General features: G+C 47.3%; 2 protein-coding genes across 2 annotated transcripts in view; one reads left to right on the top strand and one right to left on the bottom strand.

Annotated features, from left to right (window-relative positions):
• The window catches only part of Larp1 (La ribonucleoprotein domain family, member 1), a 28,448-nt gene extending 16,070 nt beyond the window's left edge, over positions 1-12,378 (top strand). Inside the window, exons 14-19 of the mRNA XM_013035826.1 lie at positions 269-375; positions 1,491-1,642; positions 6,527-6,671; positions 8,249-8,358; positions 8,548-8,675; positions 10,898-12,378. Coding sequence (XP_012891280.1) covers positions 269-375; positions 1,491-1,642; positions 6,527-6,671; positions 8,249-8,358; positions 8,548-8,675; positions 10,898-11,107 — 852 coding nt within the window. The 3' untranslated portion in view covers positions 11,108-12,378. The remainder of the gene's footprint in view (positions 1-268; positions 376-1,490; positions 1,643-6,526; positions 6,672-8,248; positions 8,359-8,547; positions 8,676-10,897) is intronic.
• Positions 12,379-18,313: 5,935 nt separating this feature from the next.
• Positions 18,314-21,821, bottom strand: part of Faxdc2 (fatty acid hydroxylase domain containing 2) — a 14,021-nt gene continuing 10,513 nt past the window's right edge. Inside the window, 2 exon segments of the mRNA XM_013035825.1 lie at positions 18,314-18,467; positions 20,274-20,489. Coding sequence (XP_012891279.1) covers positions 18,314-18,467; positions 20,274-20,489 — 370 coding nt within the window.

Genomic DNA, 21,821 nt, shown 5'->3' with positions numbered 1-21,821 from the left:
CTTGCATGCATGAGGCCCTGGATTCGACTCCTCAGCACCACATAAGAAAAAAGAAAAAAGCCGGAAGTGGTGCTGTGGCTCAAGTGGTAGAGCGCTAGCCTTGAGCTGAAACAACACCCAGGCCCAGAGTTCAGGCCCCACGACCGGATCCAAAATAAAATAAAATGGGAGGTACCACTCATTTATGAAGGCTGTCTTACTCCTCTAAGAATTCTTCATGCTCCTCAGAGTTGTACCTGTACAACTAAGTCCTGGCTGATCTTTACAGATGCCTCGAAAAAGGAAGACAAGGCACAGCTCGAACCCACCTTTGGAGAGCCATGTGGGCTGGGTGATGGATTCCCGGGAGCACAGGCCGAGGACGGCGTCTATTAGGTACTAGGGCAGTAGTGGATCGGGCTACCTATGTGGGGTGGGTAAGAGGGCATGAAATCCACCAGACTGGAAATTCAAGGAACCTTCATGTAAAGCCAGGAGCTGGGAAGGAGAAAGGACCTGATTTTGATACGTTCATAGTGTTTTCTGAATTGTGATTGCCTACCTAAGAAACAATGTCCAAGTAAATAAGCATATAGGGCTGGGGCTATAGCTCGTTGGTGGAGAGCATGCTTAGCATGCCCAGGATGCTGGGTCTGATCCTTGCACCACAAGGAAAAGAGGAGGAAAAAAACAAATTCTATTATTTGGGTGCTGTAATGCTAGCTCCTCAAGAAACCAAGATCTGAGATTTGTGGTTTGAAGGTAGCCATGGCAGGAATGTCTGTAACACTCCTATCTCCCATAAAGTACTCAGAGAAAACTGGAAGTCACACCGTGGTTCAAGTGATAGAGCACTATTCTTACCTTCAATTAACCACCCTAAAACCAGAAGTGGAGCTGTGGCTCAAAAGTGGTAGAGCACTAGCCTTAAGCAAAATGAGCTCAGGGACAGAGCCTAGGCCCTGAGTTCAAGCCCCACAACTAGCAAAAGAAAAAGGAGGAAAAAGAAAATTCTTTGGTCCTGCCCTAACTCGTCTTACTGAGGTTTTCAGAATAGGTCCCAGATTCCTTTTTTTTTTTTCCTTTTCATTAGATAGTCCATTGTTCCTTATTCTAAAGCAAGGTTTGGGAGTCACCAACCTATGTAGCCTGTTTCCTGCAGAAATAGTACAGACTGAAAATAAAGCAGGGTTATAAAATGGGTTAACATCAGATGGATGGCTCATTAAGGAAAGTATAAACTTACAAGTTAGGAAAAGAATGCCAGGAAGCGTAAATTTTAACATTTGAACAGAGCTCTGCTATTTACTAGCACCTTGATCCTGGACCAGTCTCTGAGCCTCAGTAACTTCTTAAACCCTCTGAGGGTTGATGCAACGTCTTCCTCAATCGGGGACTGAACAATGCTAATGGCACAGTTTGGGCTGACATGAGGGATCAAAAAGGATCTCCTAACCTTAGGGTGGGCTGTTATGGGTAACCTGGTGACACTTATCTTTCTGTGGTTCTAGTTCCAGCCCCTCAGAAGGGACACCTGCAGTTGGTAGCTATGGCTGTACCCCTCAGTCACTGCCCAAGTTCCAGCATCCTTCCCATGAGCTGCTCAAGGAAAATGGCTTCACACAACATGTCTACCATAAGTATCGTAGGCGCTGCCTTAACGGTAAGAAGTGCTGGGCCTTTGTGTGATTACTTAGGTCCATGCAGACAACAGCTACTGGAAACAAGAAGTGGCATGGCAAGAAGAACGAAAGTTAGATTCAGGTGTCTTGTTTGGTGCTCAGTGGTAGAATGCTTGCCTTGCATGCACGAGGCCCTGGGTTCGATTCCTCAGCACCACATAAGCAGAAAAAGCCGGAAGTGGTGCTGCAACTCAAGTGGTGGAGTGCTAGCCTTGAGCTGAAGAGCTGAAGGACAGTGCCCAGGCCCAGAGTTCAAGCCCCACGATCAACAAAAACAGGAAAACAAAATGAAATGGCAGAAGTTAGGGGAATTTAGATCATAACAGTTCAATTCCTTGAGCTTCCTCCATTTGATATAGAAAAGTGTCAGGTGTTGGGTTTTTTGTTGTTGTTGTTGGGTTTTGTTGTTGTTGTTGTTTTGTACTTCAGGCAAGATTGCCTGAAGTTTGTTCGTTTGTTTTTGTGGGTCCTGTGGCTTGAACTCTGGGCTTGGACGTTGTTCCTCAGCTCAAGGCAAGCGCGCTACCACTTGAGCCACAGTGCCACTTGCAGTTTTCTGGTGGTTAATTGGAGATGAGTCTCATGGACTTTCCTGCCTGGACTGGCTTTGAACCTCAGACCTCAGATCTCAACCTCCTGCATAGCTAGGATTACAGGTGTGAGCCACCGGTGCCCAGTTCCATCATGTCTTAAGGAAAGAACTTTTTTTTTGTCAGTTGTGGTGCCTGAACTCTGGGCCTGGGTGCTGTCTCTCAGCTCTTCAGCTCGAGGCTAGCGCTCTACCACTTCAGCCACAGCGCCACTTCCAGCGTTTTCCGCTTATATGGTGCTGAGGAATTGAACCCAGGGCCTCATGCATGCAAGGCAAGCACTCTACCACTGAGCCACCTTCCCAGCCTCCCCCCCCCCTTTTTTTTTTCAATGTGGTAGTTAGTGTGTAAAACACTTGAGAAATGATGCTCACTATCATCTAGGAGAAAGCCTTGATAGATGTTGTGAGATGTATTTCCTTTTACCATAAAGTGAGATTGTTTTTTGCACGTATGAGGGCTTAAATTCAGGACCTCATCTCCAGCCAGTTTTAGATTAAAAACCAACCCACGAATAACATTCTGGTTTTAGATTCTTTGCTATTTAAGGGAAACAGGACGATGCATTACCTTTATCTCCATCAGGTCTTGGCTAGAGGGGCCATGGCAATGGTCACCCCAACCTGCTCTCTATATACCTCCCAATACCTCTGCCATGACCAGGCTCCAGCTTCTGTCGGCTGCCAGAAGTCAGGTCTTGCTGTTTGCCCTGGCAGGCTCGGGCCACAATCCTTCTATTTATATTTCCCATCTAGCTTAAATGGCAGGCACATACCACTGCACCCAGCTTTCTATTGGTTGAGATTTTGATTTGAGATCTTTTTGCTTCAAACTATGATCCTTCTAGTCTCAACCTTCTGAGTAGCAAGGTTTACAGGTGTGAGGGTTACAACTAGCTACTGTTAGTCTCTTTAGTTGTACTCATTCTAGAGGATGGGAAATAGTGTATCTTATGGTATTGATTTGCATTTTCCTCATTTGTGATACAGATTCTAATTTAGTTGGATCTGTCTTATCACTAAGTTGTAAGCATTCTTGTCAGATACATGTTTTCTCCCTTGTATGTTGTCTTTTTCACTTTCCCAACTCATAAATCTTTTGCTTATTTGTTTTGTTGGGCAGAGGGCTTGAACTCTGGATGTCCCTCAGCTCTTCAGCTCAAGGCTAGTGCTCCACCACTTGAACCACATAGCCACTTCCAGTTTTCTGAGTGGTTTGTTGGAGATGAGTCTCACAGCCTTCCTGGCCTTTCCTGCCCAGGCTGGCTTTGAACTGCAGTCCTCAGCCTCCTGAGTAGATTACAGGTGTGAGCCACTGGTGCCCGGCTTCATAAAAGTTTCTAATGTTGGGGCTGGGAAGGTGGCTCAGTGGTAGAGGGCTTGCCTTTCATGCATGAGGCCCTGGCTTCAATTCCTCAGCACCACATAAGCAAAAAGAAAAAAGCTGGAACTGAGGGACAGTGCCCAGGCCCAGAGTTCAGGCCTCACGACTGGACCAAAAAAAAAGAAAGTTTCTAATGTTAACTTTTTTTTTTTTCTTGTCCTGGGGCTTGAACTCAAGGCCTGGGCACTATCCCTGAGCTTCTTTTGCTCAAGCTAGACTAGCACTTTACCACTTGAGCCACAGCACCACTTTTGGTTTTTTCTGTTTATGTGGTACTGAGGAATCAAACCAACCCAAGGGCTTTATGCTTGCTAGGCAAGCACTCTACCACTAAGCCACATTCCCAGCCCTAATCTTACCTTTTTTTAGCTGCTGATTGTTGTTTGTGCTTTTGGTCTTACATACTGAGTTTGTGGATGTGTGTGGGGTGGAGGGTAGTCTTAGGGCTTGAACTCAGGGCCTGGGTGCTGTCTCTGAGCTTTTTTGCTCAAGGCTAGCACTCCAATCCTGTGAGCCACAGCTCTACTTCAGCTTTTTGGTGGTTAGTTGGAGATAAGAGTCTCATGGACTTGCCTGCCCAAGCTGGCTTCAAACTTTGATCTTCAGATCTCGGCCTCCTGAGTAAGCCATGATGCCCAACTTGGAGATTTGTTTTTTGTTGTTTTGTTTTGTTTTTGTTGGTCATGGGGCTTGAACTCAGGGCTTGGGTGCTGTGCTGTCTGAGTTTCTTCACTACCATTTTGAGTGAGATTGTCACTTCTGATTTAGGGATTATTTGGAGAGAAGAGTCTCATGGACTTTACTCCTCAGGCTAGCTTTGAACCATGATCCTCAGATCTCAACCTCCTAAGTAGCTAGGATTCCAGGCATGAGCCACTGGCGCCTGGTTAACTTTTTTTGGGGGGGGTCTAGTCGTGGGGCCTGAACTCTGGGCTTAGGCTAACACTCTACCACTTGAGCCACAGCGCCACTTCTGGCTTTTTTTTCTTTTTGCTTATGTGGTGCTGAGGAATTGAACCCAGGGCCTCATGCATGCAAGGCAAGCGCTCTACCACTGAGCCACCTTCCCAGCCCTCCCGCTAACTTTTGAGTTATGTTAATATAGTTAATACAAGTAAAGCGCACAGTGTAATTTGCTAGAATTTTAAAATTACTGGCTCTTACTTTGCCTTATGCTGCTTATTCATGGTACCAGATAAAAAATGGATGGAAGCCGGGCACCAGTGGCTCACAGCTGTCAGCTTAGCTACTCAGGAGGCTGAGATCTGAGAATCACAGTTCAAAGCCAGCTGGGGCAGGAAAGTCCCTAAGACTCTTATCTCCATTAAACGATTAAAAAACCAGAAGTGGCACTGTAGCTCAAGTGGCCTAGAGCACTTGCCTTGAGCTGAAGAGCTGAGGGACAGCACCCAGGCCCAGAGTTCAAGCCCCACAACTGACAACAAAAAAAAGGATGAAATTGGTAGACATTATATTGGGCCAGACAAGTCAAGCTTACAAAACCAGATATAGGGCTGGGAAGGTGGCTTAGTGGTAGAATGCTTGCCTTGCATGCATGAGGCCCTGGGTTTGATTCCTTAGCACCACATAAGTAGGGGAAAAAAAAACGGAAGTGGCTCAAGTGGTAGAGTGCTAGCCTTGAGCTGAAGAGCTGAGGGACAGCGCCTAGGCCCAGAGTTTAGGCCCCACAACCAGACCAAAAAAAGAAAAGAAAACCAGATATATTTTTGCTCGTGTATGGAAGCTAGACCTGAAAAAACATGCCTATCTGTGGACATTGACGCACGTACATATATGCATATGTATACCTGTATATGTAATTTTGTATATGTAGATAAACATGAAAGAAGATGAAATACTTGGTAACTTATATTAGACATAAAAAAGCCTCAGAGTTGTTGGTGAATAGGTGGTGGGGGAGAAACGGGCTCTTTTGGGAGTTGAGTACTAGCAGAAAAGTTAGGCTAACAAGGAGGGTGAATGTGGCTAAGTATATTGCATGTATGAAATTAGAACAGTGAAACCTGTTGACCTTGTTTTTAGGGAGTAGGAAGACTGGTAGAGGGGGTGAAATTTATTGGAATAACCAAGTAAAAATGAATAGAAAAGAAAACGGGGCCAGGTGCTGGTGGCTTACGCCTGGAATCCTAGCTACTCAGGAGGCTGAGATCATGGTTCAAAGCCAGCCTGGGTAGGAAAGTCTGTGATCCCCTTAACTCCAATTAACTACCAAAAGCTGGGTGCTGCTGCTGGCTCATGCCTATAATCCTAGCTACTCAAGATGCTGAGATCTGAGGATTGTGTTTTGAAACCAGCCAGGGTAGGAAAGCCTGTGAGATTCTTATCTCCAATAACCACCAGAAAATCAGAAGTAGAGCTATGGCTCAAATTGGTGGAGTACTAGCCTTGAGTGAAGAAGCTCAGACAACACCTAGGTCCTGAGTTCAAGCCCAACAACCAACAAAGAAAGGGGGTACCATTGAGATGTCCAGTTAGACTAGTTCAGAAACTGAAGCCATCTGCTTCTAGCAAGGCATAGGGCCTAATGCATAGGAGTTCCTGCTAAGTAAATACTTTTCTTTTTTGTTGGTCATGGGGCTTGAACTCTGGGCCTGAGTGCTGTCCCTCAGCTCTTCAGCTCAAGGCTAGCACTCTATTACTTGAGCTACTGCGCCATTTCCGGTTTTCTCGTGGTTTATTGGAGATAAAGAGTTTCATGGACTTTCTTGTCCTGGCTGGCTTTGAACTGTGATCCTGAGCCTCCTGAGTAGCTAGAATTACAGGCGTGAGCCACTGGTACCCAGCAGGAAACCTGTTCTTAAGTCCCAGAATCCTTCGTCCCAAGAGCAAGGGCAGCCTGCCCGAGTCATGTCTGCCCTCCTTCCCCACCAGAACGAAAGCGCTTGGGCATTGGCCAGTCTCAGGAGATGAACACACTCTTCCGCTTCTGGTCCTTCTTCCTCCGAGATCACTTCAACAAAAAGATGTACGAGGAGTTCAAACAGCTGGCTCTGGAGGATGCCAAAGAAGGCTACAGGTGAGCACAGTTCAGGTGGATGTCTAACTGGCTTTCTACAACTAGAGTTGGGAATGCATTCATATCTGACTTAAAATGAACAGTACTTTCACATGGTTCAAACTTCAGAACTTAAAAGGTGATGTGATGAAGTCTGCCTCCTCGCTGCATTTAGCAGCTGGTCGTTATTTCCAAAAGATGCTTTGTGCCTTGTTCACAAGCGATTTGTCTATGCCATCTCTTACATCACTGTCTTTCATCTTTACACCAGAAGTGGTATACATCGTGGTCAATATTCTTTTGCACTTGGCCTTTTTTTCTTAATCCTTTAGTTTAGAGATCCATCCACATCTGCACATAACTTTCCTTTTTCTGTGCTTGCATGCATGCGTGCGTGCATGTATGTGTGTATGCGTATGCACACACTGGTCCTAGGGCTTGAATTCAGGGCCTGGCATTTGTCCCGGAGCGTTTGCATACATAAAATGCTTCCTTTTCCATATACTAGATATACTGGCATTTATTTAAATCATCTCCTGCTGATACTTAGGTTTATTGTATTTTGCTTATTAAAAAACTTTTTTAAAGCTCCTTTTTTTCCCCTTCTACTCCAAATTTTAAAGTAAAATACATTTCCTCCTGTAAGACATTTGGATGTTCGGTGTCTTGAGGCAGCAAATGTTTTTTTTTTTGTTTTTTTGTTTTTGTTTGTTTTTTTTGGGGGGGGGGTCCGGTCGTGAGGCCTGAACTCTGGGCCTGGGCGCTGTCCCTCAGCTCTTCAGCTCAAGGCTAGCGCTCTACCACTTGAGCCACAGCGCCACTTCTGGCTTTTTTCTTTTCGCTTATGTGGTGCTGAGGAATCGAACCCAGGGCCTCAGGCATGCAAGGCAAGCAAGTGCTCTACCACTGAGCCACCTTCCCAGCCCCAAGCCATGAACTTTGGGTTTTGGTTTTTGCTTTGTTTTGTTTTTTGCCAGTGCTGGGACTTGAACTCAAGGCCTGGGTAATGTCCCTGAGCTTCTTTTGCTCAAGGCTAGCACTCTATCACTTGAGCCATGGCACCACTTCTGGCTTTTTCTGTTCATGTGATACTGAGGAATCAGTACCACATAAAGGCATGCTAGGCAAACAAACACTCTACCACTAAGCCACATTCCCAAGCCCTAGGTTACATCTTGATAATGTCATCCCACCATTATTGCTGGCTCTAGCATTCAAATTGTTAGCTTTCTTAAAAGTGTACTTGCCTTTTTTTTTTCTTTTTTGCCAATCCTGGGGCTTGAACTCAGGGCCTGGGCATTACCTTTGAGCCTCTTTGAGCCTCTACCAGTTGAGCCACAGCACCACTTCTGGCTTTTTCTGAATAGTTTATTGGAGATAGGAGTATCATAGACTTTCCTGTTTGGGCTAGCTTTGAACTACATCCTCAGATCTCAGCCTCCTGAGTAGCTAGGATTACAGGCGTGAGCCAGCGGTGCCCAGCCAAATTTTTTCAACAAAGGAATAACGAGTTTCCTAGTTCCTTTCCCATGCAGGCACATTGCCATTTTATAGATGCAGAAACTGCCTGAGTTCACTGACCTTGTGTCCTCCCACAGATATGGTTTGGAGTGCCTTTTTCGATACTACAGTTACGGCCTAGAAAAAAAGTTTCGGTTGGACATATTCAAGGACTTTCAGGAGGAAACCGTGAAGGACTATGAAGCTGGTAAGTGTCAGAGTTGGTTCTGTGTAAGCCCTGATTATCCGGACCTTCTAGCTACTTGATCCACCTGTCACCTGTGTCTTTCTGTGTGTCACCCTATACCTCCCTCTCCTCTGAGCCTACTTATCCTCATCTCAGGAGCCTAACTTTTGTCTGCCTATCTTCTTTTTTTTTTTTTTTTTTAATCATAGGGCCAGCTCTATGGACTGGAGAAGTTCTGGGCTTTCCTAAAATATTCCAAAGCCAAAAATTTGGACATTGACCCCAAACTGCAAGAATACCTCGGCAAATTCAGACGGCTAGAAGACTTCCGAGTGGATGTAAGTGAAAGTCTCTCATGGGCTGGGAACATGGCTTAGTGGTAGAGTGCTTGCCTAGCATGCATGAAGCCCTGTGTTTGATTCCTCAGTACCATAAACAGAAAAGGCTGAAAGTGGCACTGTGGTTCAAAGGGTAGCCCCGAGCAAAGAAGCTCAGGGACAGTGTCCAAGCCCTGAGTTCAAGCCCCAAGACTGGCTAGAAAAAAAGAAAATCTCTTTTTTCACTCTTAGTGATCCTGTAAAGAAAAAAAAATGTTCTATACTTCGCCAATAACTCACACCTGCAATTCTAGCTACTCAAGAGTCCAAGAGACAACAGGCACTGGCAGTTCATGCCTATAATCCTAGCTGCTTATGAAGCTGTGATCTGAGGATTGTAGTTCAAAATCAGAGCCAGGCCAGGGAGGAAATTCCGTGAGACTATTAGCCACCAAAAAGCTAGAAATGGAGCTATAATTTGAGTGGTATAGCACTTGAGCAAAAAAGCACTTAGGCTCTGAGTTCAAGTACCAGGACCAGCAAAAAAAAAAAAAAGTCCAAAAGACTGTCTCCAATTTCAAAGGCCCAAATTCATTTCCCTGTACCCCTCCAAAACAAAGTCTATTCCAGGAATCAGGATGCTTAAGTTCTAATCCTAGCTATGCCATTGGCTCAGGAACCCTCTCCCGGGTCTTCCACTTTGGGTTTTCTTAGGGTCCTCGTCTGAAAAGTGGAAGGCGAAGGTGGGCAGTGAGTCTAAATTAAGAGTTGTGTGGCTGCCCCAGGGTCCCTTCTCATTGTAGACAGTTAAATCATCAAAGGCCCTTTTCCTTACATTCCCAGTCCTTGCTGCCATGTCCAGGTACACAACTATAAGTTTATATTAGAATTATTATTATGATGAATGTATTTGTTCTGGAAAAGGTCAATTCCAGCTAACTAGAAGCTTGTGAACTAGTGTCCCGTTCTTTTGAACAGTGCTCCAACAGTGACATCCAGTGGTGAGTCTGAATTATTGCTACTAGATATCAAGGAAGCATAAACACTGATCTGCACCAGGTGCTTCAGGGACTCCAGAGATGAGTGAGAGACTATTTCCTTGGGTTTATAATGGCAGTGTGCTTATTAACATGTGTGAGGTCTTGGGTTTAATCCCCCAGCACCTCAGAAAAAAGGTGATAGTTTAACCAGTGAGTCTGTAATGTAGTAGAAATCTCTGCTAAGGATCTTATCCCATTTCTTCCAACTTTGTAAGTAAACACCATTGAGCATTTACTATGTCCCAGACACTGTGCTAGGCACTTTATATTAACCTCGTTGACCTTTAGGTAGTCCAGATAGATAAAACTGAAAAGATAAGGGAAACACTTCTCAGACTTCCCCTTGTAGAGATGAGTCTGTCTTGGGGAGAGAGGGTGTACAAAGGCAAAGAACAAGGGCTCAGCTATGGTACCCAAAAAAGGAATCGAGATACTCAGCACCTCTGGTGATTATGGAGCCAGACTGGATCATGGTCTGGTTCTTGGTTCAGTAGCCTGTTTTAGTGTGTGTATGGGGGTGGGGGGAGGAGACGACCGGTGATTCCCCAAGAACATCTGGTGTTGGGTGCTGGTGGCTTATAACACCTATACTCCCAGCTATTTAGATCTGAGGATCATAGTTCAAAGCCAGCCCAGGCAGGAAAGTCCATGAGACTCATCTTCAATTAACCACCAGAAAGCCGGAAGTGGAGCTGTGGCTCAAAGTGGTAGAGCACTAGCCTTGAGCAAAAGCTCAGGGACAGCACCCAGTCCCTGAGTTCAAGCCCCATGACTGGGGAAAGAAAAGAAAAAAAAAAAATCTGGCCCTTCTGAGCTGAGACCTCGGCATACTGCATGCGAGGTTTCACACATTTTCTAACCAAAAGATGTATTCTCAAAAGGAGAGTTGAAATTTGAATGGATAAAAGCCTGGTCTTTAGAGGTAGGTGGATCTAAATTTTACCTTTGCCAATTAGTTCTCTGTCTGTTTCCTCGCCTGTAAAGTCGCATAATTATATCCACATCAAAGGGGTGGTATGACGGCTGTGAGAGAATAAATACACGTAAAATAGTATAATGTTGGCATAGAAAAAGATGCTCAGTAGTTGGAAATGGGTTTTTAAGGTCAAAACTATTGATGATCTGCATTGAGAGGTAGAAACTAGGTCTGTCGACAGCCCTGGAGGGGGCTTTGGTCACGTGCAACTCCCTCCTCTGTTGCAGCCTCCTATGGGTGAAGAGGGCAACCACAAGCGACACCCCGTGGTAGCAGGCGGCGGCGGCGGCGAGAGCAGGAAGCGGTGCCCCTCGCAGTCTTCCAGCAGGCCTGCATCTATGATCAGCCAACCCCTTCTACCACCTACTGGCCAGCCTGTCCGGGAAGATGCCAAATGGACAAGCCAGCACTCGGACACTCAGACTTTGGGAAAGTGAAAAGCCCCTAGCCCTGGGGTTTTGGGGGGAGACGGGGTGGGGTGGGCGAAGGTCTGTGGGGGTGCCCAGTCCCAGGAGAGGGGACAGAGAAAGGGACAGGCCTGGAGTTATTTGGATGGGCCTTTATGCTGAGTAACGGTGTATCCACCATTCTGGCTCTTAGAGGTACCCCTGGGCAGGAGCCTCCACACACCCCTTCATTCCCTCCTCTCTCCATGACCTTTCCATCTGAGCTTCTTCTAAGGGGGGAGGGAAAGGGGGGAGATTTTTTATATATATATACATATATATATATATATCAAGTTTTAAATTATTGATAGTTTGTCTGGATTACCAAAATCACTTTTCAGCCCTGCCCATGGCTGAGAGGCCGCAACCCTGGTCCCCACTCACAGCTTCCTCTTGCTCCCCCTCAAGCCAACTATGCAGCCCACCAGAAGGCCCCACGGGGCCTCGTCACCCAGTACTGTCCCACGGAAGGCTCTGACAGTGCCCCTGCGCCCCAGAAGCACCGTCCCCACGATCATCAGGGGCTTGCCATCATCCTGTTCTCTCCCTCCTGTCCCCACTCTACACCCTTCTGCCACCTTCTGGGGAAGAAGGAAACCAAAGGATCTAAAAGTGGGGGCTGGGAAGGCCTCAGCCTCCCCCCCTTCCCCCCTCCCCCTGCTCCCTTTACTCCCCAGCCCAGAGAGACGTTGCTCATACCAGAAAAGACTATTGAAAGATGATTTATTTTATTTTTCTCTGACCTTTTCCATTTTTGAGAAAAATGGGGAAAAAAAAATCGACCATTTAAAAAAAAAAAAGAAAAGAAAAAAAAACACAAAAAAGTCAGAAAACAGCCCCCCCCACCTAATCCATAGAAAGTGATGTCTTGCCCCCTCTCCTTGGAATTTGTTTTTGTTTTGTTTTCGTTCTTGGAAATAATATTTTTTTAAACGTTGCCTTATTGTGGAGCGGGAATCTGAAATAAAACCCAAATGCCTGCTTTCCTCGGTGGAGTCGACCCCGAAGAGCGTCCCACCTTCTCTGGATGTGCCTGGGCTTGGACTGGCTAGAATCTTTCTCTGGACTGAGTTGCATGTACAGCGCCTCCCGCCCGGAGGCGAGAGAGTTGGGGTGGTTCGTAGCCGAGCCATCTCCCCCTCCCCCTCCCCCTCCCCCGCCGTTGCATCGTTTGAAGCTGACGTCCCCTGTCTGTACACTGCTGCCACTGTCGAGTCCTCGCGCTGCTTGCTGTCGCCTCGCGCCAGGCCTGTCCTGCCGTGACCCCCCCCCCCCCAAGGCCAAGTTCACTTCAAACTGTCGGAAAGAAAGAGTTGGCCTGGATCTGGAACACACTTGAGCGTAACCCCCCTTCCTCCCCCCCCTCTCAGCCCGAAGGGGGCAGGTGAACCCTGCAGCCATGGCTTGGATCTGTTTCTCAACATTGCCCCCCAAAAGATTGGAGACCTCAAGGAAGCCTTGTCTCATTCAAAGTGGAGAGAGAGAGGTGCCATTCTCCTCCAAGGGCCTCGTGGGGTCTTCCCATGTTGCATCTCGCCCTGCCTCCCTCTGCGAGCCATCTCTGCCCACCCTCTAAAAGCCCGTGTGGGAGTGAGACCACGGCCTGGGAAGAAAGGCCGCAGAGGAGCTGGGGAGACCCTGCCCATTGGCGAAGCCCCATGGCAGGAAGGTATATGTGGACATAGAGTATACCTGCCTTCTCTTCTCCAGTCACTGACTGCCTCTGCCAGGCTGCAAATGACAATGGAATGGCTGGAGTCCACTTGTCATCAGAAGCCAGGAAGGGTGATCAAGGACTGACCCACACCGCTGGGGTGGTTGTGTCAAGTTACGGGCCTGACTTTGGTGCTCCACCTACGTGGGACCTGAGCACCAGTGAAACGTCGGTGTTCTTGTTGCTTGGTTACCTGGAACCTCTGTGGCCCGCCTCGTCACCAGGTTCTTCTGTTGGCCCACAGGTTGGGAGTAGGAGAAAGGCAGACAGTGTCCCAGGCTGCCAAGGGCTTCGCCCCTATTAGGGAGTCCTTCATTGCTTAACCTGTACCCTTCCCGTGTTCACTATGGGAGTGCGTGCAGTCAGGCTCTGCTGGGACCTGAGGCCTTTCCCTGACTGGTCTGGTGCCTGCCCCATGCCGCCGTACCAGACACTGGACTCCTGCACCCCAGTTTCCTCCCTTCGCTTTTCCCTTTGGCCAATCAGCCCCAGTCTGTATCCAGCACCACTGAAACCTCAGGTTCGGCCTTTGTGTGGATCTGGGTCAAGGGTCAAGGTGAGGGGGAAGGCTCTTCCCCCACGCCCAGCCTGCCATCCTCTCCCTGAGCCTTTCAGATGCCCCTGGCGGAGGAGGGCCCGTAGCTGTGGGCAGGTGGGGATTTCATCTCAACATAGGCTGAGGAGAGGGGGTGGGGAGCTTTTCTTTTTCCTTTTTTTTTTCTTTTTTCTTCCCCCTCCCCCCCCCACTTTTTTTTTAAAGTTGTAATGTTCATTTTTCGTTTTCTTTTTTTGGGTCCGGTCGCGGGCCCCCCCACTTTTTTTTTTTTTTTTGTAACATGTTAGGAGTTAATGTTGCAAAGAGTAGTTTACATCTTCACTTTCTGAAGACACTTGAATTTAGGACCGATGTATCTGTGACAAGCATGCCCGGAGTGGCAGGGCCTTGAGGCCGGCCACTTCCCATTCACCATCTTCCCACAGGGATCGAAGAACTGAGACCCAAGGCAGCACCCTGCCCAGACCCCCTCTATTCAGCCCCTACTTCTCCAGAGTTGGTCCTTACAGAACGACCTTTGCACAGCCAACAGAAGGTCCATGTGCCTCGGCCCTGGCAAGGGGCAGATTTCTGGAATGCCCTCCTGCACCTGGGAGCAAATGCACTACGAGAAGAGAAGGCTGTGTCCCACCCTGCTCCAGCCCGGGCCCCAAGGGCTCTGGTGGAGGTGCTGAGCCCCATGTCGAAGTTGTTCAACGTTTTTCGTTTTGTTCCATTGTAGCTCTTTTTCCCCCTCCCCTTTTCTGATGACTGATTTACAAAGAAAGCAAGCTGCTCAGAAAGGCCCTGGAAGTGGGGAAGGAGGGTGAGAGGTTGCCAAAAGTCTGGGTAGAGTTAGTCTGGATCATCTGGGACTCTTGAATAGGAACCCCAAAGTACTTGTGTGGAAAGGTCCCTGATTTCTCCCTCAGACCCCCATCCTCTCCTCCTCTGGCCATGTTGATGGTGGAGAAGATCAGAACTTTCAGCCCATTTCTCACTGGAGAAGAAAACTCATCTGGCTTTGCAGAGAAAGGTTCCCCCTTACGCTCATAGTACATTATCTACCATGTGCTTTAGGATATCACATTTAAAAGGACAAAAAAAATGTAAAATACTTGAATGAGCTTGTATTATAACATTAATATTATTGAGAGTATCTGCTTCCCAGGCTGAAGTGATTTCATTCATTATTCTAGTCCTGCTTTAGTCCTTTGTAATTTGTGGTAATTATGCTTTTCTTTTTAATACAAAAAAAATGTATAAAAATAAAAACTTGAAAAGGCAAACCTACTGTTTGGTCTCCCATCCGGGGCGCTGCAGTTGGCTGAAAGAGAGGAGCTAGGAGAGAGCTGCTGGGTTAGGTGCTCCTTAAAGCAGCTACTGTATCCACTTGGGTTTCGTTTTTTTGTACCTTTCCTGGGGCTTGAACTCAGTACCTCCCATTGTCATTTGGCCTCCCTCTCCCTTCCCCTCCCTCCAAGTCCTAGGGCTTGAACTCTGGGCCTGGGCACTGTTCTTGAGCTTCTTTTGCTCAAGTCTAGCACTCTACCACCTGAGCCACAGAGCCACTTCCATTTTTTTCTCTGTATGTGGTGCTGAGGAATCAAACCCAGGTCTTCATGCATGCTAGGCAAGCAATTTACCGCTAAGCCACATTCCCAGGTGCCCTCCCCCCCCCTTTTTTTTTTATGTCAGATGTGAGGCTTGAAATTTGGGCTGGGTGCCATCCCTGAGTTTTTTTTGCTCAAGGCTAGCATCTAGCGCTGAGCCTCAGCAACACTTCCTGTTTTCTGGTGGATAATTGAAGAACCTCACAGACTATCCTGTCTGGGCTGACTTGGAACCACAGTCAAGTTCTCAGCCTCTTGAGTAGTTAGGAGTATAATTGGGAGCCACCAGCACCCAGCTTTCACTTTGCTTTTTTCATTTACAGGTGGTTGGCACTCTACCACTTGAGCCATGCCTCCATTTCCTTGTTAAAGCTCCACTTCCAGTCTTTTGGTGGTTAATTGGAAATAAAGAGTCTCACAGACTTTCCTGCTCAGGCTGGCATTGAACCACGATCCTCAGATCTCAGCTAGGATTACAGGCTCCAGCACCCAGCTTGAGCAAGCACTCCACACTTGATCACCTCCTTACCCCCACCCTTTCACTCTGTCTTAGTGGGACTTGAGAGCCATAGCCGACCACAAAGAGCTACCTGTCCAACAGGTGAAATTTCAGCTTTTCTACCCACTTCTTGCTCCTAGCTTTTCCAGCAGCTGTAACATAGCATTTTAAATAGCCAAGAAGGAAAATACGGTGGTTTTTGTGGAGGGTCGGCATTGCCTCTGAACAGGCTTTCTGGAAGGAGTAAGGAGGAAGTAGCTACTAGGTAGTCTGACCTGAAGTCCAGGCCAGCCTCTGCACCCTTACAGGAGATTTCAGGAAGCCACACTCCATGCTAACGATGAGGTGTGGTCTCTGCCCAGCTTCACAACTGTTTTGCTTCCCATCATGGAATTTCCTCTCAAATGGTTTCCTGTCCTTCAGGTGGGCAGGTACTTTGGTACCACCAGTGGTCTCCATGGATCAAAGGAAAAATTTTAGATCGTATCCAGGACTTCTGAGTGCTTTGGAAAGTGAAGAAGACTTCAACTACACTTCTACGAGTTCCTGTCAGGAATGGGTTATAAAAGAGACCATTGAACACTTCTTAGCTCCCAAGGACACAATCATGAAGGTTAGAATATATTAGAATGAGGGGTTGGGAAGGTGGCTCAGTGGTAGAGCGCTTGCCTTGCATGCCTGAGGCCCTGGGTTCAATTCCTCAGCACCACATAAGCAAAAAGAAAAAAGCCGGAAGTGGTGCTGTGGCTCAAGTGGTAGAGTGCTAGCCTTGAGCTGAAGAGCTGAGGGACAGCACCCAGGCCCAGAGTTCAGGCTCAACGACCGGACCCAAAAAAAAAAAATAGAATGAGCTGGGCACTTGTGCTTCACGCCTATAACCCTACTCAGGAGGCTTGAGATCTGAGGATCATGGTTCAAAGCTAGCCCAGGCAGGAAAGTGAGACTTCAATTAACCACCAAAAAACCGGAAGTGGTGCTATGGCTCAAAGTGGTAGAGTGCTAATCTTGAACAAAAAAGCTCAGGGACCGGCCCCAGGTTCAATCCCCAGGAGAACAGCACTGGGCACTGTGATCCTGGCTATGCAGGAGACAGATGTATGGATCATGGTTCAAAGCCAGCCTGGACAGGAAAGTCCTTGAGACTCATCTTCAAATAACCAGCAAAAGCTGAAAGTGGAGCTGTGGCTCAAGTGGTAGAGTACCAGCCTTGAGCAGAAATGCAAGTGATTGTACCTCGGCTCTGAGTTCAAGCACAAAAAAAAAAATAATAACGTCTGTTTTCCTTGAAATCTATAGACTAAAAGGGAAAAGTGTTTCTGTTGTTTCTCTTTATGTGTGTGCATCCCCATTTTCCAGATGTTTATTTGTAGGAACAGGTAATGGTTATACACGTCCACAGCTATGAGTGCTTCAGTGCACTTCCAGCTGAGGGCACAGGTCATCCTAGACAGGGATCTGCATCCAGCAGGGCCAGAGGTAAGCAAGCAGAGCTGGCAGAAGCAGGAAGAATGCTAAGTCCTCTGGGGTCTTAATACCCATAGAAAGAATGTCCTTTTTAAAATTTTTGCCTTGGGCCGTGCGCCAGTGGCTCATGCCCATAATCCTAGCTACTCAGGAGGCTGAGATCTGAGGATCATGGCCAGTCTGGGCAGGAAAGTCAGTGAGACTCTTATCTACAATAAACCATTTAGAAAACTGGAAGTGGTGCTGTGGCTCAAGTGGCAGAAGGCTCGCCTTGAGCTAAAGAGCTGAGGGACAGCGCCCAGGCCCAGAGTTCAAGCTCCACGAGTCAAGTGCTTCAAGTCAGATACTGGTGGCTCATACTTGGTAATCCTAGTTACTCAGGAGGCTGAGATATGAAGATCATGGTTTGAAGCTAGCCTGAGCAGGAAAGGGATATTCATCTCCAATTAACTACCAGAAAACCCGAAGTAGAGCTGTGGCTCAAAGTGGTAGAATGCTAACCTTAGCTCAGGGACAGTGCCCAGGCCCTGAGTTTAAGCCCCACGACTGACAGAAAAGAAAAAAAGAAAGGACATTTGTGTGCAGCAAGGCAGAATTGTAATCGTGGGCTGGGAATGTGGCTTAGTGGTAGAGTGCTTGCCTAGCATGCATGCAGCCCTGGGTTTGATTTCTCAGTACCCTATATACACAGAAAAAAGCCTGAAGTGGTGCTGTGGCTCAAGTGGTAGAGTGCTAGCCTGAAGCAAAAGAAGCTCAGAGAAAGTGCCCAGGCCCAGAGTTTAAGTCCCAGGACTGGAGAAAAAAACAAAACAAAACAATGGCCTTTGAATGTGTTTGCCAACGGTGTTCTGGCCCTAGCAGAGCCCCACTTCCCCACCACCACGGTTCATCTGGAGGTGGAGCCTAGTGCCCTTCCACAGGAGACCAGGGCCTAACAAAATGATTTCTATTTCCCTCTGGATGGTTTCCAGCCTGGGGAGCTATTTTGTTTGTTTGTTTGTTTGTTTTCCCCTCAGTCAATAGGGACAAGGACAGTCATTTGAAAAGAGGGCTCTGCCCCTGACCTTGGCCCGACCTTTTCACTGGAAGCCAACTTTTCTTCTGTCTCCAGCAGTGTCATTCGTGTGTGGCTGAAGAAATCAAGTCGTTAATTGCAATTCTAAGACGTCAGGCTGTCCCAGAATCCTGCTGTAGAGTGGACAGGCAGGAGCGCACTAGGACCCTCAATCCTTTTTGTTTTTAATTTTTTTTATTGTGAAAATACCGTACAGAGGGGTTACAATTACATGGGCAAGGTAATGAGGACATTTCTTATGGAGCATTGTTGCCTCCTTTGTTTCCCCTTCCCATTCCTTCCCATCCCCCCTTCCCCTCAATCTTTTTTTGGTGAGTCGGGAATGCTCTCAGACAGGGGTGTGAAGCCCAGCAGGAAAACATGTCTTTCATAGGCTTTGGTCTGCTTAAACTTTTTGTCCGTCCCATGCAAGTGATCTAGTACCCCCAACACTCCGTAGCACTGATTGAACCTGGAGGAGACAAGAGAGGTGATTCACTCCTAAGGCTGGCCATCGTGGAGCTCCATTTCATCAGAAATGTCATCACTAGCCTGGTAGCTCATGTTTGTGATCCTAGTGACTCAGGAGGCTGAGATCTGAGGATCAGAGTTCAAAGCCATTTCAGGTGGGAAATTCTGTGAGACTCCTCTCCAGTTAGTCACAGAAAAAGCCGGAAGTGATACTGTAGCTCAAGTGGTAGAGCACTAGCCTTGAACAAAAGATGCTTAGGGATAGTGCCCCGGCCCAGAGTTCAAGGCCCAGAACTGGGAAAAAACAAACAGGACCGGAAAGAAAAGGTCAAAAGTGGACCTGTGAGCCAGCCGCTGGTGGCTCACGCCTGTAATCCTAGCTACAATCCTAGCTACTCAGGAGGCTGAGATGTGAGGATCGCGGTTCAAAGCCAGCCCGGGCAGGAGAGACCATGAGACTCCTATCTCCAATAAACCACCAGAAAACCAGAAGTGGCGCTGTAGCTCAAGTGGTAGAGCGCTTGCCTTGAGCTGAAGAGCTGAGGGACAGCGCCCATGCCCAGAGTTCAAGTCCCACGACCAACAAAAAAAAAAAAAAAAGGGGGACCTGTGGCTCAAGTAGTAAAGCACTAGCCTTGAGCAGAAGGAGCTCAGGGACAGTACCCAGGCAATGAGTTCAGGTCCCAGGACAGGCACTCCAAAAAAGTCATCACTATTCTGCCTACATTCATCACATAACCTGGGGAATTATTTATTATTATGATCATTATTATCATTATTATTATGCCAGTCCTGAGTCTTGAACTCTGGGCCTGGAAGCTCTCCCTTAGCTCCTTTTGCTCAAGGCTAGCACTCTACTACTTGAGCCACACTTCCACTTCTGGCTTTTTCTGTGATTTAATTGGACATAAGAGTCTCACAGACTTTCCTGCCCAGACTGGATTCAAACTGCGATCCTTAGATCTCAGCCTTCTGAGTAGCTAGGATTACAAGTACACACAGCTACCTGGAAAATTCTTTTTTTTTTTTTTGGTCGGTCATGGGGCTTGAACTCTGGGCCTGTGTGTTGTCCCTCAGCTCTTCAGCTCAAGGCTAGCACTCTACCACTTGAGCCACAGTACCACTTCTAGTTTTCTGGTAGTTTATTGGAAATAAGAGTCTCATGGACTTTCCTGCCTGGGCTGGCTTTGAACTGTGATCCTCAGATCTCAGCCTCCATAGTAGCTAGGATTACAGGCATGAGCCACCAGTGCCTGACTTACTTGGAGAATTCTTAACACTGGAGCCACTCCAGACTGGTAGAATCAATTGTGATTCTGATGCTTGTAAGTTTGAGAACCTCTGACAGAACTAGGCTTGCTTAGAGATGGTTCAAGGACCCCCACTTGTATCAAACACCTTGGCACACATGGAAATACAGATTTCCAGGCTTTGCTCTCACAGCTACTTCAATTCAGCATATTTGGAATGGAACTCAAAAGCCTGCATTTTGGATAAGGCTCTGCAGAGACTTAGCTAGGAAATTCATAGACCACAATTGAAAAATCAGCTTTAGCTGGATGCTGACGGCTCATGGGCTGAGATCTGAGGATCATGGTTTGAAGCCTGCCTGGGCAGACAGATCTGAGATATACATTTTTACAATTAATTAGCCCCCAAAAAAGTTGGAAATAGAGGTATATCACAAGTGCTAGAGGCTAAGCCTTGAGTGAAAAAGCCATAGGAGAACATGAAGCCCCTGAATTCAACCCCCAGTACTGGCATGCACACACACACACACATATATTTGGGTGGGGGCAGGGCTTACTTGAGATGGTGGTAGTCGTGGAATTCAGGGGAAGGCAGGAAGGGCAGGTGGTAGCCACAATGGGAGATGATAGTGTTGATTATGGCCAAGGAAAACCACACAGTGATGGAGGACAGGTGGGAGCCCATGACTAAGGGACCCATTATGGCAGGCAGCATATTGGAAACCTGCAAGAAGAATAATGAGGGGCTGGGAAGGTGGCTCAGTGGTAGAGCGCTTGCCTTGCATGCCTGAGGCCCTGGGTTCGATTCCTTAGCACCACATAAGCAAAAAGAAAAAAGCCGGAAGTGGTGCTGTGGCTCAAGTGGTAGAGCGCTAGCCTTGAGCTGAAGAGCTGAGGGACAGCACCCAGGCCCAGAGTTCAGGCCCCATGACTGACCAAAAAATAAAATAAAAAATAATTATTCCAGGCACAGCTGAGGGAGCTGGAGGAGACTTAGCCCTGAAAGGGAGACTCAAATAAGGAGAAGCTTGAAAGAGTTTTAGGACCTCGATCTAACTTGGGGTGAGTTATTAATGCCTCCACTCTGTCATTATATCAAGTTGGCTGGGCACTGATGGTTAGCACCTGTAATCCTAGCTACTCAGGAGGCTGGGCAGGGTTCAAATTCAGTGAGGGCAGAATAGTCCATGACTATTAGCTCCAATTAACCAGTAGAGCACCAACCTTGGGGGGAAAAAAAAGTCAAGCAGATGGCCTGGTGCCAATGACTCACAGTTATATCCTAGCTACCTAGGAGGCTGAGATGTGAGTGAGAATCACGTTTCAAAGCCAGCCTGGCCAGGAAAGTTCATGAGACTCTTCAATTTAACCAATAAAAAGCCAGAAGTAGAGCACCCTCTCTTGGCTTTTTCCAGCTCTAACACTTCATCAGAGATGAGTCTCATGACAAGTCAGGTGCTGGTAGCTTATGCCTGCAATCCTCACTACTCAGAAGGCTGAGATCTAAAGATTGAAGTTCAAAGCCAGTCCAGGTAGAAAAGTCTGTGAGACTCATTTCTCCAATAAATTACTCAAAAACAAGTTGGAAAGGGAGCTGTGTGGCTCAAGCACACTAACCTTGAGCAAGAAAGCTTGGGGCTACCAGTGCCCAGACACTGAATTCAAGCCCCAGGATTGCCCACCACCCTCCTCCCCTAAGAAAAGAGTCTCAAAGACTTTAGTGCTTGGGGTTGGCTGAAGCTCAAAGGGGTAGAGCACCAGCCTTGAGCCAAAAAAAAAGCTCAGGGATAGCACCTAGACCCTGAGTTCCAGCCCCAATACTGGCACCCAAAACAAAAAGCCTAAAAATTTATTGGAAAAGGTAAGTGACCTCATTGGTGTTAAGGTACCTAGCCTAGCCTGGCCTAGGAGCGAGTTAATGGGAAAGAAAATGGGTCCACATGGTGTGATTATCTGTAGATCTTAGGGAAGGTGGTTGGGACCATCAGACTTTCTAGAAAGACTTTTTTTTTTTTTTTTGGTCAGTTGTAGAGCTTGAACTCAGGGTCTGGGCGCTGTCCCTCAGCTCTTCAGCTCAAGGCGAGCGCTCTACCACTTGAGCCACA

The sequence above is a fragment of the Dipodomys ordii genome, unplaced genomic scaffold (assembly GCF_000151885.1).
Source record: "Dipodomys ordii isolate 6190 unplaced genomic scaffold, Dord_2.0 Scaffold224, whole genome shotgun sequence".
In the NCBI taxonomy this organism is placed as follows: domain Eukaryota; kingdom Metazoa; phylum Chordata; class Mammalia; order Rodentia; family Heteromyidae; genus Dipodomys; species Dipodomys ordii.
The sequence above is the reverse complement of the archived record's forward strand: the minus strand, read 5'-3'. Positions and strand labels throughout refer to the sequence as shown.